The sequence below is a fragment of the Gadus morhua genome, chromosome 3 (genome assembly GCF_902167405.1).
Source record: "Gadus morhua chromosome 3, gadMor3.0, whole genome shotgun sequence".
Lineage (NCBI taxonomy): Eukaryota > Metazoa > Chordata > Actinopteri > Gadiformes > Gadidae > Gadus > Gadus morhua.
This window is the reverse complement of record NC_044050.1, coordinates 6,602,853-6,617,502: the sequence shown is the minus strand read 5'-3', so window position 1 is coordinate 6,617,502 and position 14,650 is coordinate 6,602,853. Positions and strand designations below refer to the sequence as shown.

General features: G+C 45.1%; 2 protein-coding genes across 3 annotated transcripts in view; one reads left to right on the top strand and one right to left on the bottom strand.

Moving 5' to 3' along the window:
- Positions 1–7,466, top strand: part of stx8 (syntaxin 8) — a 39,096-nt gene extending 31,630 nt beyond the window's left edge. The window contains exon 8 of the mRNA XM_030352238.1: positions 7,224–7,466. Within this exon, the coding sequence (XP_030208098.1) occupies positions 7,224–7,288 (65 nt within the window). The 3' untranslated portion in view covers positions 7,289–7,466. The remainder of the gene's footprint in view (positions 1–7,223) is intronic.
- Positions 7,467–12,092: 4,626 nt separating this feature from the next.
- Positions 12,093–14,650, bottom strand: part of ntn1a (netrin 1a) — a 55,082-nt gene continuing 52,524 nt past the window's right edge. Inside the window, exon 6 of one of the 2 annotated variants that reach the window (XM_030351367.1) lies at positions 12,093–12,451. In XM_030351367.1, the coding sequence (XP_030207227.1) occupies positions 12,123–12,451 (329 nt within the window). In that variant the 3' untranslated portion in view covers positions 12,093–12,122. The remainder of the gene's footprint in view (positions 12,452–14,650) is intronic. The other variant, XM_030351366.1, reaches the window with a different exon arrangement.

Below are 14,650 nucleotides of genomic sequence, written 5' to 3'. Positions count from 1 at the left end.
AATCTCTCTCATCCCAAATTTATACCCATGAGCAGGACCATCTGCCCGGTGGCACGTTGAGAGCGACTCTCTGCTCCACGAGGCTGCAGCAGGGCAGCGGCGATGGTGGCAGGCGCTGCTGGCACGGAGGGCTGGGCTGAATAATGGCACGGCCCCTTTCCCTCACGCCCGCTAACATGGCTCTTTTGGCTTCCAGACGGGCTCTCGTGCTAGATACGCCAATCATCCCCTCCAGCCCCCCCCCCCCCCCATCGGGACTTCTCAGGGTTTCTTTAAGAAACCCACACACAGACCCCCCGCCAACCAGATATCCATTTTAAAGACCCTATGAAAGCTGTAAGTCGGGTCTTAAGTCGATGGCCTCGCAGCTCCCCGCTCATATGCAGACTTTGATGGAGTTGCTTTGAGTCCACTATAAAAAGACTTGGTAAAGGAGCGGCCCTCCCTTGCCGGTGCCCCTTGATTGTTTAATTGCTGTTTGGTCGTCTCCTCTCTCTCATGTCAACAGGCATGGCTCTAGGGTAGAGAAAAGGGGGATCTGCCGTGAGTGGCCGCTTGATTGACTCGAGCAGATCATGGAATGCTGTAGGGCTCTGGTTCTTTGGCCAAAGCCAAGGCTCCTCCTGCCTGTTTGAACGTCACAGGGCTCTGGAAACAGGTCTGCATTGTTGCGCCTGGCGATGGCTGGCTAACAGGCAGCCGGGGACCGGGGTGCTGGGGACAGAGTGAGGGTCAGGCCCCAGAATGCTTCACTCTGTTGGCCTTATCTCCATGGTGCCGAGCGTGGGTTTGTTTGAGGATCCCAGAGCTCGGTGTTTAAGCACACATTGTGGTTCCATCAGGATTCTTTCCTTTTGTTTTGTTTGGCTTGTTGTTTGTCTTTCTTTCTTCTCCCCCCCTCCCACCCTCCCCATCTCCCACTTTTCACCCACATTCTCTGTTCACGGTATGCAGTAGAGTTGGTGGTATACATTTGGGTGTGATAGCAGGCAGGAGTCAATGAATTAGTGTGTAGGTGTGCGTGGGGGACTGGTGTTGTGTGTTAGTATGCTTGTGTTTGTAACTGCCTGTGTGTATATGGGTGCATGGTTCTCCGCTTGTTTATGTATTTCTGTGCATTTGTGCATGAATGTATGTGTAGGATGTGTGCATTTCTGTCTCTGGGTTTTTTGTGTTCAAGGAAATTTCTCCGTTCCCTAAGATCGTTCCCAGTGTGACCTCTGCTCTTTTCTTTCATTTCCCCCCCCCTTTATTTTTTTTTCATTCCTCGCTGTCATCCCCCTGCTCTCTGCTGTGTGTGTGTGTTTGACACTTGTCTTTGTGTGGAGGAATTGAAAATACAACATGCCACAAATCTCTTGGAGGGCTTCCTCTCTTTCTTCATGGCAGAGTGATTACAAGGCCTGAGCTTTAAGGCTCTTTATTTATTTTCCAGACCCCTGTTCATGCAACGCCGCCGTTTGGTGTTTTGTCTCCTGGGGAGAGACGTTGCAGATGGGTGCGGCCGTCTCTGACAGGACTGGACATACTTTGAATAGCTTCTGGGTAGCGTTCTCTTTGGCGGACGTGCATCCCGGTTGTCAAGTGCCTACATGTGGAGCGTACGGAGAAGATTCACATCTGGCCGTCGCGTACGGGCATAGGAAAATCTGATGTGTGTCCATAAATGGAACGTTTTTCGTGCAAAGAGTGAGGTTTGGAAATGTAACTATTAATCAATGACATATTGATTAATCATTTGAGGCAACGAACAACAATAGTTGCAGAAACCCTGATATGAAACCAAATAATGCAAGTCATATTACAAAAAAACTTTCACAAGGTATTTGCATGGGCAAAGAGGCCAAAAGATGGATTGTGGACTCCTACTCCTCTCCTCTTAAAGCACATCAACATAGTCCCTGTGACATTCTGATCTTGACCAATGTCAGGGGAGAATACTGTCACGTGGAACCAAAAAAGCATAAGTAAAGCCATCTGTCGATGGTATGCACGCTGCTCTTGGATCAGATTAAACTCTAATGAGGCTGTTCCACACTCAGGGTATTGGAATGAAAATATAACATCGCTTTGCATGCCCTGAGACCTTTTGGAAAATGTTTGAGTAAACTACCCGTTCGCTGTCTATACACACGGTAATTCAGCATTACAAGTAGAAAAAAGAGTTGGTTTGATCATCTGTGCAGATATTTAGCACTGTTTGTGTCCATTCTAGATTAACCCCACGGGATTCATCCCAACGTTTTTTCGTTAACCCTTGATCCCAAAGCTAGACACTCCAATCTGTCACTTAAGAGAGCTAAGCCTCTCTCGGAGTTCCTTCCAACTCCATTAGCTCATGTAAGTTGAAACTGAGGAGCAAAGTCATTGGTTTTGGTTGGATTCAAGCATCGGCTTAGTTCACAGCACCAAGCGCTGGGCGCTCTGCGGTGTGATTGGTCCGATCGGTGTGAGTTTCCCAGAGCTTAGGCCTTTCAGGAGGAAAGATCAGGGCCTCAGGAATCCCTCCTTGTTGTTCTGAGCTAATCCTCAATCCTGTGGGTTCCACATCTCTAGCACACTGAATCTCGCAGGTGGCACACATTTCAAGTAGGCTTGAACTGTTTGGACAAGAGGCCATGCCTCAAGCGACGGTGGATGAGGGTTAGTATTTGACAGTTTTCGGGGCTTAACTTAATTTTCGAAGATTAATTCATTGCGTGTCATGTCTGTGTCTGGGATCTATTCAGAAAGTCACGACCTTCAATGAAGAATAGCGTTAATATATGCAGGTTCAGTGTTGTAACTCTGCATGGCGACCCACTTCTCATACCAAACTTTATACACACTTTGGCGGGAAATTAGGACAGTCATCATGGCTCACAGTCTTGAATAACTTTCTCCAGAATTCTAACCAATTAGCTGGAGCCAAACGGGGGGGGCGCCAGTGTAACCTTATTAGCGTAAAACGTTGGCGCTCCCCGCCCCCCCCCTGACCACCCCTTCCTCCATGTCAGAGATCATGTACGTCTTTTGTGGGCCGAACGCGGTCTGTGAACCGTAAGCACAAAGCACCAGCCAGCGGTAATGGGATGGTCTGGGTGGGTTGGCCCAGAGTCTCACCTCGGCCCCCCCCCTACCCTCCTCTGGCCAATTATTCCATCTGGCTACGATTTGTCCTGAGCAATGTGTCGGAGACGAGCCGGGATGCGACGGAGCCGGCCTCTGGTCTGCCTCTGGTCTGCGGGGGCTCCTGGGTGGTCAGTGTGACGGGGCTGACGCCCTCCAGCCCCGCCCCCCCCGCCGCATCAGTGACACCACCAGGCACTAATCTGTTTGGCAAGCAAACGCCATCGTTGTCATTAGTCTCCTCAGGGGCCTTTGGAGGGTCAGGGGGGGCTTATTTGGTTACTTGGTCAGACGGTGACAGTCAAAAGAGAGAGGGAAGGGCGAGGGTCACCGGGATTCCACTGATGTTGTTCCATTAGGCGTTGTTATGTGACATGAGAGGGCGTGAAAGGCCCGCCGCCGCATCACATGTGTGTCTGCGTGGGTGTGGGTGTCTCTGTGTGTGTGTGTGTGTATGTGTGTCCTCTCTAAGTTAGACAGCTCTTCAGATTGAGTTGCTGACAACTGTTTGGCGAAGCTTGAAGTTTGATATCTTAATCTTCAGTCGACCGTCCGTTCCAATGTTCACGCCGAATCCTGTTTTAGATTTTGTTTTCTTTTGCAAATGTGGATTGGCTTTGGAGTGTGTAAAGGGTCATCCTCTATTTGAGCATATTTTTCCAGTTCGGACCTCTACATCAGACTCACATCTGCAAGAGATTACGAGAAGAGGTTGTATCCGGAGAATTCCTGTTTGAATCTTCTCATAAAACTATCCGTTTGAAGTTTTTCATCGTTGATGTACCGCACCACAATTGTATTTCTGCATTGCATTAAAAATACGGAATACAAACTATGAGCAAAGACCAATATTCTGTACCCCTCCTTACCCTTGAAGCCTATAGCGGGACCGAAAGGGAAGGAGATGAACAATAAATATAAAATGAGGTGCACCCAGCCCCACGCTACACTGAGGGAACCCTCCAGAGGGGCCCGAACTTAATAACTGCTCTGTGTTGACAGCACCAACGACATCATGTTGTATGAAGTCATCTCTCCGTTGCAGGACCACAGGGATCCACTGCAGAGGAGATACTCGGGAAGGCATGAATTTACCCTTTGTGGAAGTCCTTTGTTATTTGGTGATCAAATACACTGACCACACAGCCTAGGTCATTCTGTTGCAGGGAAGAGGAGGCAAAGCATGGTCTAGTCTGCTGGACTTGTGAATGGGGTGAATCCTCCTAACGATCATGGAAAGAATGGCTTTGATCACAGGATGGACAAGAAACAAACTAAGACTTTATCACCCCTCCCGCCCCTTTTTGAGGCACAATAAGCGTTCAATGGATATAGTGTGAAGGCGGTGCACTGCTGTCCTGCTGGTGGTTTTGCCATTAGACCGTCATAGAGCCATGCAGAAGGCCCCCAAATAGCTCAGCCCCCTTTGTAGACATTTCAGACTGCTTCGCTCACTCACAAGTATCCTATATATGTGGATCAATCGTGCAAGCAGCCGGCTTTTCTGGGTGGCATGGGAGTGCACATGGAGGAAAGTCCCAGTGACGGGATGGGGAACCAAGTGAAACTATGAGCACTCGCATGCTCCGAAAATAAGGAGCGCTCCCATGCTCTGGTGCGGTGTGTTTGCGGTCCACACACACAAGGTACCAGATGAAAGACCTCCACATCTTGGCTCGGGTTAATCTTTACGATTCACGTGACCCGCCCACCTCCCCGCCCCGGCCCCCCTCCGCCGGCGCTGTCACCTTGGACTGTTCAAATGTGGACCAGCTGTGGCGAAGCCTCATGGTGTATGGCATGGCACACAATATATCATGTTAGCGTACGCAACGCACTCACAAAGAGACGACGGTTACCTCGAATTCTGCCCAGTTGAAGGAAAAAAGGAAAATATATCCTTGTCCTGGATCAAAAAATGACCCACCCCTTTGCTCTCTCTCTGTCTCTCTCGCTCACCCTCGCTTTCTCTCTCACTCACTCTCTCTCTCTGGCACACCTACCCCTTTGCCCTCTCTAGCTCTCTCGCTCTGTCATTATGGCTTCGTTCACACTGCAAGCCTTAGGGCCCATGTCCAAATAGTGTTGTTTTTTTCTGGCAGTAGATTGCTGGCATGGCGCTGGGATGAGGCGCTTGTTGGGTGAGAGAAGAAAACACTTCACAAGGATTCACCTATCCCCTATCAGCCAACGCTGCACTGGTTCACCTATCACCAACCCCTGTAACGTGATAGACTTGCGTCTCGTAGTTTCCGTTTTGTTATCTTTGCTTTATATGTGTACAGCAAGAACACCATTTTCTTGGTGTCCCCCCGACACGGAGCCTCTCTGAACACTGAGATGTTTTCAACTGGGATTGGCCGCTGAAGAACAGCGTAGCGCTCTCATAAAAGGCACTGGGTGCAGTGGTCTGTCTCGAGGCGGCCGCATGCGGCCTCATATGCTCTCTCCTCATTGGGAACCATTATAAAAGACCCTGGCGCACCCAACACCGCGCTATGTGGATGCGGGCCCTCAGTGCTACAATTTGATTTCTTTGCTCGGATCCAATTTTTTGGTTTGGCTGTTCAATAACAAAGACGTCACACACAGGGAAGCAACACGGAGGCCACTGAAGTCAGCGTTACGGTTTAATTCATGGGTTGATGTGCAGTAGTGTTGACACGGTGTGAACATTCTCTAACCGGTCATTACTGTTATTTTCATTGACTGATTGTTTTTATCGTTCTAGCTTTTATTCCCATTCCTCTTTTTTTGTGTTTACCATGTCGGTATGGACTGATGTAAAATAATGCATGAATTCTGATACAGGTACATTGAACCTGTATCTGATTTAGGACATCACATGTAAGCGACCCAAATTACAGTTGGAAAGATCCGGTTCCATGTGGTTTGTGCTGTTTACACTGTTAAAAGAATTTGAATTTGGACCACTTTTGCTTGCAGCACGACCAAGGCCTTTTTGTGAAGGCTGAATGATACATCTGTAGTGGTGTGTGTGTGTGTGTGTGTGTGTGTGTGTGTGTGTGTGTGTGTGTGTGTGTGTGTGTGTGTGTGTGTGTGTGTGTGTGTGTGTGTGTGTGTGTGTGTGTTTCAGGGTGAAGAAAGGGAGGCTGGGTGGATGGTGAGGGGGGGGGGGGGGGGGGGGTTCCCAATAAAAACTGTAATATTTCAGGCCCCCCGGGGGCAGAGCGCTTTTGATGAAGTGCGAGCGAGCCTTCGCACATTTTGTCTGCTTCCATAGCACCGGTGGAAAACAATGATTATACTCAGGGGCCCGGAATCAGAACCACATGTCTATCACGGTGTGCGATCTCTGTCCGCAGAGCCCTGGTGGCTGTCAGACGCATGTAGCCCGCATTAAGTCATCAGGCGTGGGGGAGGGGGATGTGATGGGAGGGCGCAGGGACTCGGGGCTGGAGTTTAGATCAAGGGATTTGCAAATCAGCAGAGAGCGGTGTGGGTTCCACTCCATACCTTTCCCAAGTGGATTCTCTGGGGTCCTCAGAGTGCCCTCAGCTCTGTACTCACGCGGCTCGTCTCAAGGGACGAGGACTAAACATGGATCAAAAGAGCAAATTAGTAATACTCTCACGTCGTGAGATCATCGCCCTCTCAGACCTTCTTATTCTCCGGACTTTCACTGCCTCAGAGGGTGACCCAACGCTACAATCACAGTGCAGAGCCCACACTCTCTGGTGAAGCACACAGAGCTACAAAAGTTACAGCCTTAAGGTTATGGGTCGACGCAACGCAATGACCACGCATGCGCTTCGACGCAGTTGTGAACCTGTTGTGGTTCTCAACAGGTTTTAGTGAGCGGACCACTCACAGCCCTTGCTACTGCGTTGCGTTGACGTGGAACCATAACTAAGCCTTTACACATTTCAGATAGCCTCACTTTGGTCCGAGGTCACATCATCTGCCATTCAGATATTTTCTGAATCAATTCTACCCCAACATTTCTATTTTATTCCACATGTTCATCCTTCTAATATAAATCGATCATATCAATTAAAAATACCTTGTGTTCAGTGGTGCCCCTCCCTCTCTCTGAGGTAGCTTGTGTTTGGTGTGGCTGCTGGTGTCTGACCTGTTCCTCTTCCTCCATCCAGGCATGCTGGTGGTGATCGTCCTTCTCTTGATAGCCATCGTGGTGGTCGCTGTGTGGCCCGCCTAGTCTCTGGGCCCCCTTCATGGTGGAGCGGAGGGGATGGTGCCATTTTATCCTGACTATTAAACCCAGGCAAACACACACAGACACACACACACACACACACAGTCAGGCACACACACACACACACACACACACACACACACACACACACACACACACACACACACACACACACACACACACACACACACACACACACACACACACACAGGCTCACAGAGACACACACACACACACACACACACACACAGGCTCACAGAGACACACACACAGACATACACAATTACACATGCACAGAGACACACCCACACAAGCGCACACACACACGCACACGCACGCACACACGCGTGTATGTGTGTGTGTGCACAGATAAACACACAGTGAAGGGCCCAGATAAACACACAGTGAAGGGCCCAGATACACACATACAGAGACACACAGACACTTGCGCACACACAGACACACACACACACACACACACACACACACACACACACACACACACACACACACACACACACACACACACACACACAGTCTTTGCCACTCCTGCTCTTTTTTCTCCGTAGTGAGGGAGCAGAGAACATGTCTGTACACACTTTAGTATTGTTAATATTTAGCTTTGCCTTTGTTTTTTTATGGTTGTTTTATGAATGCGTTTTGGTCAAAGAGCCGTGGTGACCAATGAATGGATGAGAGGAATGCGACAGAAGATCGTACTAGTGTGTATCCCCGGTATAGCAGGATATGCCCACATGCATCTCCCGGGATTCAGCACATTTGGTACTGTAATTTCTGCATGCACCTTGGAAGTTAGTTTTTAATATATTTAACGCTGGGGCTGGTGTTGTCCCAGTGACAGGACCTCCCAGCGTTTCAACTGCATAAGCTCACCTGTGATACATACATGACAATAGTCTCTCTATCTCTCTCTCTCTCTTTCCCCGGCCGCTATATTTACTCTGGTATCACTTTGGCTGCTGTAGTGTTATCTTTTGCCGCTGGGGCTTTTCTAATGTTTATAGAAAAGTGTTGAGCCAAAACAAACTCTGTGGCCGTGCCACTAACAAGCTTGTTTTCTTTCCATGTAAATCACTCAAACCCCAATGGACATGTTGCATATAGGTGTAATTAATAAAACAAAACAAAAGCTTTTCCAGTTGCTTTTCTTAGCATATCTGTGATTCACTAGTGTATGTTTTATTGAGGGTTATGAGCGCATTTACGATGACATTTTACCCAGTTTTGTTAGTGTTGGAGGTCATAATACTTTACATAGTTTTGATAGGCCAATATGTAAAGCGTCTTAGAGTACCATATTAAGCGCTATATAAATTTCATTTATTATTATTATTATAATGAAAAGGAAGCGGCTAAATTCTGACACTGTTCAGTTACATTTATGTGAAGATCAGCAGTATTTATACAGACCAGTGATTGATAATATTACCTACATATATTAACTTCCCTGATTAACTATTCAAATTTTTTTTCTAACAGATGTAAGACGGCCAGGGGATGTTACTGAGGGCATGTTAATAATAGTGTTTGCACTATAAACTTTAAATTCCTTTTTACCTTTAATAGTCCTTTCTTATGGTTTGTATTGATGCAAAATCCTGCTACTAAAACTTGTTTATCTGACTTCATTATTAAGATAATTTATTAATTATAAATACAATGTGCTACAAACAAATCTTTTGTATCAACAAACAAATCAAAATAAACAATTATCAATGAATAAATGAACACTGTGTGGCATTCATTATATGTGTACATTCATATTATATATTCAGTTTGAACTCTGAAATCAATGTTTTTATGAACACTGTTGCAAATATATGACATGATAGATGATAGCATTCGATGTTGGTATGCAAGTTGCAGAAGGAAGACGGCACAACTATTTCAACATAAGAGTTTATTTCAACAGAAAGTTTGAATTTAGTTCTACCAGGTTGGTGTGTTCAGTAGTGATTATATCCTTCTTGTACGGCAACTATCTAAACAACACAAATGAGTAAAAAAAATAATTATCACAAAAGAAAGTTAAAAAAAGACATAACAAATTCCACAATGTCTTGTGTCATTAAATATATTCATATATAATAATAACCATAATATATTAGTACACATCATAAACAGTAATTGCAATTGTGAGAGCTAAAGAGGTGCAGTTCAAAGTATGCTTTGAAGAGTGGAGTTTTAAACTTGTCCTTGACATCGATCTAAATGTACACCTACAGAGACAAACAAAAAGAGATTGGATTACAAATTACCATGTGCCTAAACATTTATTCTTTATATTTCCATATAAAATTGATGTTGGTAAATAGTAACAAAGTATGGATATCATAGAGTTTACCAGACAATACCAGCAAATTCATTAATGTTGATTGGCCCAATTTTTTTAGAATTGGTCAATTAAAAACAAAAAAATCTCAGATTTATTCTATTTATTCTAAGTGTGCACTTTGAAAATATAACAAGACGCACCTGGTTTCATTCTGAAGTAAATCACAGAATGACAAGGGTTTTTATCATTTTATAAACTACAATATTTTATCACCCGCTAAATTTTTCTTTTTATGCAAGAAAATTGGGGTAAAATCCTCTTTGAAACCATTGGCTTTAACACAATTGTAATTGCATGGCATTGTAGCTTGAAGAATACTTCAGCTACAATTGTCAACCAACAAATACTTTAGCTTCACTTTTAAAATGTAAATGTAAAACCCCCGACCCAAAGTAAAAAAGGCTAGCACTTTTTTAAAATTAAAGGTACACTCATATCATTCGTTATCAGATAAACTCTAGACTTGGAAAAATAAATCAACAAAGTAATTTTGACGACGGGAGTTGCGGACTAAAATGTTTGGCAATATACAAGTAATGTGGCTTGAATTAAGCAGCAGTATCGTCTTAGGAGTTTTGCACTCCCTCACCTAGATAAGCATTTAAATGAAAATCAAGCTGACAGCACAATAGGAGACTCAGAGGCCTTGCATGCCTGCATTTACAGTTTCATGCATCGTATTCACACAAATAACGAATGAAAGGGACAGGATTTTCTCGTTACTATCTCGGATTATGGCAAGGGACGCTATGAAACTGGAGTAAACATGTAAAGTGAAATCTGAAAGCCTCAAAGTTTGATTTGTGATTGAGAAAAGTTAAACATACTGCAGTTTGCGTAAAGGTAGGAATAGTCACTATTTTGCACACTGCCCTCTGTATCAGGATGTAGTAAAAAAACAGCAATAGCCTTTCCCTCCCATTTAAAATACTAAACTCATCCAACTCACTATTCAGATTAAATGGAACGTTCCCAGTTATGGAATTGCATTGGTATGTGGCATTGAACATTATGAAAAAAAAGTATAATAAAAATATATAAATTACTTGTATGTAACTACCATTGTACCATTGTTATTTTTTTACATCTCTGTTGATGTTTACTGCAACTTGATGAAAAAATAACCACTTTCGTGTTTGTGGTATATTATGAGCCATCTTACCGTAGTTGTTTTGCCTTTTTATTTTTTAATTTAAGAAACAACGTGTATGGCACTTCTATGAATTAAATACAAATAAAAATATTATTACATGATGGATACATAGATTATGAATACATTATTCTTTATTTTTGTGAGGCCCACCTTTTTTCTGTACCTGGGATTATTCACAAAAAAACTAATGGACAAAATTCTTATAGATCTTGACTTTCAACTACAATCAAAGCTATTCTAAAATTCTCTAGTTCTAAAATCAGAGGTTGGGTCCCAAGAAAACGAAACAGAACCAGCAATAAAATGGAGGACCACAGCACTAGTGGGTTAACTGGAAATGATATCCTAATTTAGAGGGCTTTACGTACAAATGAATAGCTATTGAGTACAGAGTATTAACTGATTTAAATGGTTATCCTGCAGTCCTCTCCTCACTAAATGGTGTCTGATCTCTTGTTTTGCCCAGGCCAAAACCAGACCTGAAACCCACCTGTCCTGAAAAACAAAAATTAATGTTATAGAACATCTGGGGTTCTACCTGCAGCAGAGACAAACAGTCAGCGGCTCGCTGGACGCTACAGAGTTCTGCTTTTTCAAAGGCATACAAAATAATATTTATGGCACTTTTTAATGGAGAAATCCACATTACTTACTTTCTTCTTTTTTTTTTATCGTTTTTTGTTTCCTATTTCTTAGGAATACTAAATAGTATTCCTGATGCTATATAGATCGTGGAGGGGCCTGCTTTGTTTAGTTCGGAAAGAGGGAATCCATGCGGGGAAAATACTGTTGGGCTGAATGTGTCTTAGTCAGGGTCCCGTTTGCACCAGCAGAAAACGTTCGTTCAATTCAAACATAAAAAAATAACGATTTCATACCGATATAAAGAAAATAAACACAATGAACTCTATATACTGTTAATAGGTGCAAATTCGGCAAATCCACAACAGACAAATCTCAAAATAAACAATAGAGAAAAAAAAAAAAAGTGAAATCTGCAAGGTGAAATCCTTCAACACAAAAACAAGTTCACTAGTAGAAACAAACCATCCCAAATAATTCTCTTCATGCTTCGACACGAAAAAGCAGCAACATATACAGTCTGTTTGAGTCCGTATGCCTCCTCCGCGTCTCTCTCTTTATTTGTATTTATTCTTCTCTTTTTTTGCATTCTCTCGTCAACCCAACCCAATCGATGCGACCAATTACAGGCCCCCCCCCCCCCACCCCCCCCCCCCCCCCCCCGGCTCTGTCTCCTCCCACCCTGCATTGTGTTCCCCCAGCCCCCAACCCCTCCCCAACCCCCCCACTCCCCTCCCGCTCCCTCCTCATGGCTTCTTGCATTTGCCTTTCTTTTCGCGCTGCTGGAACTTCCTGAGCCGGCGCGCCCACGTGTCCCGCCACTGGATGACCAGGCTGCCCTTGTCCGCCACCACGCCCCCCTGCCCGGGGGAGTCCTCGTCGTTGCCCAGCAGCAGGTACTTCTTGCCCGGCTTGATCTTTGGACACTTGCAGGCCACGTCCTTGGCCCGCACCCACAGGGTCTGGTCGCCGCGGCGGATGCGGCTCTCGCCCTGCTTGTACACGGAGATGATGTTGACGGTGAACTTCCACCACTCGCCCGCTTTGTCCGCCTTCAGGATGTGCACCTGGACGGCTGGAGGGTCGGAGAGGGAGAGGGAGAGAGAGAGAGAGAGAGAGAGTGAGGAAGTGAAAGAGAAAGAGGACGGGGGGGTGAGCATGAATGGAAGTGTTTCCACTGTGATACAATACATTATTTAGCACCTACTGTGCTTTTTAGGCACAGTGATTTTAAGCTACTTTCACACCCTTCGGTCCCAGACTGTGTCCCTGTGCGGAATTGTATTTACTATTTCCATCCCTCTTTGGTCTCCTTTACCCCAAAACATTACGTTGCCGTTAAACTTTTATTTTTATAAAATGCCTAAATTCCTCTTTATAGTTACAAAATGAATAAAAATATCCTGTGATCAAAGGGGAAATGTTCACCTTATGCAGTTCATATAGTGGGCCTCGAGATCTGCAGTATAACCTCTGTGTAAAGTTTTATGTTTTTCCATTAAACCCTTCTGGGGATTCAAACCGAAGAGCTGCCTCCAGTAACATTCATTGAAACAAAAGAAAAAACGCCCGAGAAAACTACAAATGACAATAATTATGTGATGCAATATCAGTAAACAAGATGGTTCTGAGATGACCAGAGGACAGACGTATCCCTGACATCCGTAAAGGAAAAGACGCAAGATTGCGTATTTTTCCATTTAAACATGAGCGAGCGAGAGAGATAAAACCGGCCATAGCACATGGTCAGCATTAGGACACACTCCAAAACCAAATGACGAATGGGCTACCACAACGTATAGCAGGAAGAGGGAGGCCCGGATAAATGGACAGAAAGGAGAGAGAGACAATGAGGTGGTGTTGGATCCCATCCCTCACGTTGCAGATATGCGCTAAATGGACCGTAACTCAGCAGAGAGCCGCTCTGTGATCACCCACAGAGGACCTTCACCTCCTTCAGCGGACCAAGAGACGGTGCGGGTGAATCCGATTCATGGGGCTCCCAATGCAGGCTCCTCTGATGTGGAGGGTGGTGTAGGCAGGGGTGGAGGGGGTGGAGGGGGGCTCTGGGGATTCTAACCTATGAAAACCGAGAATCTGGAGCGGCATGTGGCTCCGTGTTTGGAACTGACATTGGGGACACTTTCAATAGATTAACCATCAATTAACACTAGCTAATATGGTAATAAGCATTAACTAGCCGTTGATTCACAGTTAACTAATGGTATAGTAATCATTTAGATATTCAATGTTGACTAATGGTGTTTTATTAACTAAGCTAATGGTGTTAATGTAACTACAGTATTAATTTATGCATTATTTAATAGTTACAGTTAACCCTAATCCACTAACCCTACCGCTCACCCCCGTGCTAATGCTATATAATAATGCTCAATACAATACAAATGAACCAGACTACAGTGATAATCTTCCGTACCCTAGTTTCAGTCATTTATCATCGCAATGCCTTTTGGTGTTTGAAAAGAGACCTGCCCTTTAAAACCGATTATTGTGTCTTTAGAACACAATAATACAGAATGTACTATTTTTTATTACTTATGTTGAGAAAGCCTTCTTCTTCTTCTGTCTTTTGCCTTCTTCAATATTGTTCAGATATTGTTTCATAGAAATCCTGTCCAAATTTGATCCCCGTTGGATTTGTTCAACAGGGAGAATGTAAAAAGATGCGCCATGGCTCTCCATTCATTAACACGCCAATTCCTGGGTATACGCTGCCATGGAAACGGCCGTAAAGAGGCCATCGTTTACTACCCGAACCCTACCGTTGGTTGGTTATATGAGGGGTTTGACCTGATGGTGAACTCTGTCCCCATCAGCCTGACCATCACCTGCCACCACCGGAAGGCTCTGCTCTGTGTGTGTGTGTGTTTGACAAACCCCATCATCTCTATAAACACATATCTGCATATAAATGCATAATCTGTAGGCAACGGGACAAGATCTCAGTATTGGAAGCGCTCTGGTTACCGCGTGTAGTAAGAGTTGTTTGGACCAATCAGGTTTGTGCTTTGGTTGCATGCAGGTAAACAGTCACTTCTTATTGCCCCAGGTCCCCTCTCCCCCCGATGAGAGGGAGTGTAGATGATGACCTGCGTACTGTCAGCCATTGTTCTCTTTAGAGAGACCCATGAGGGGAATGCTGGCTGGGGGGGGGGGGGGGGGGGGGGGGGGGGGGGGGGGGGGGGGGGGGGGGGTCAATCATGTTCATTTGCTCAACACAAAGTCCCCCCCCCCCTTGACCTCCCTGTAAGTG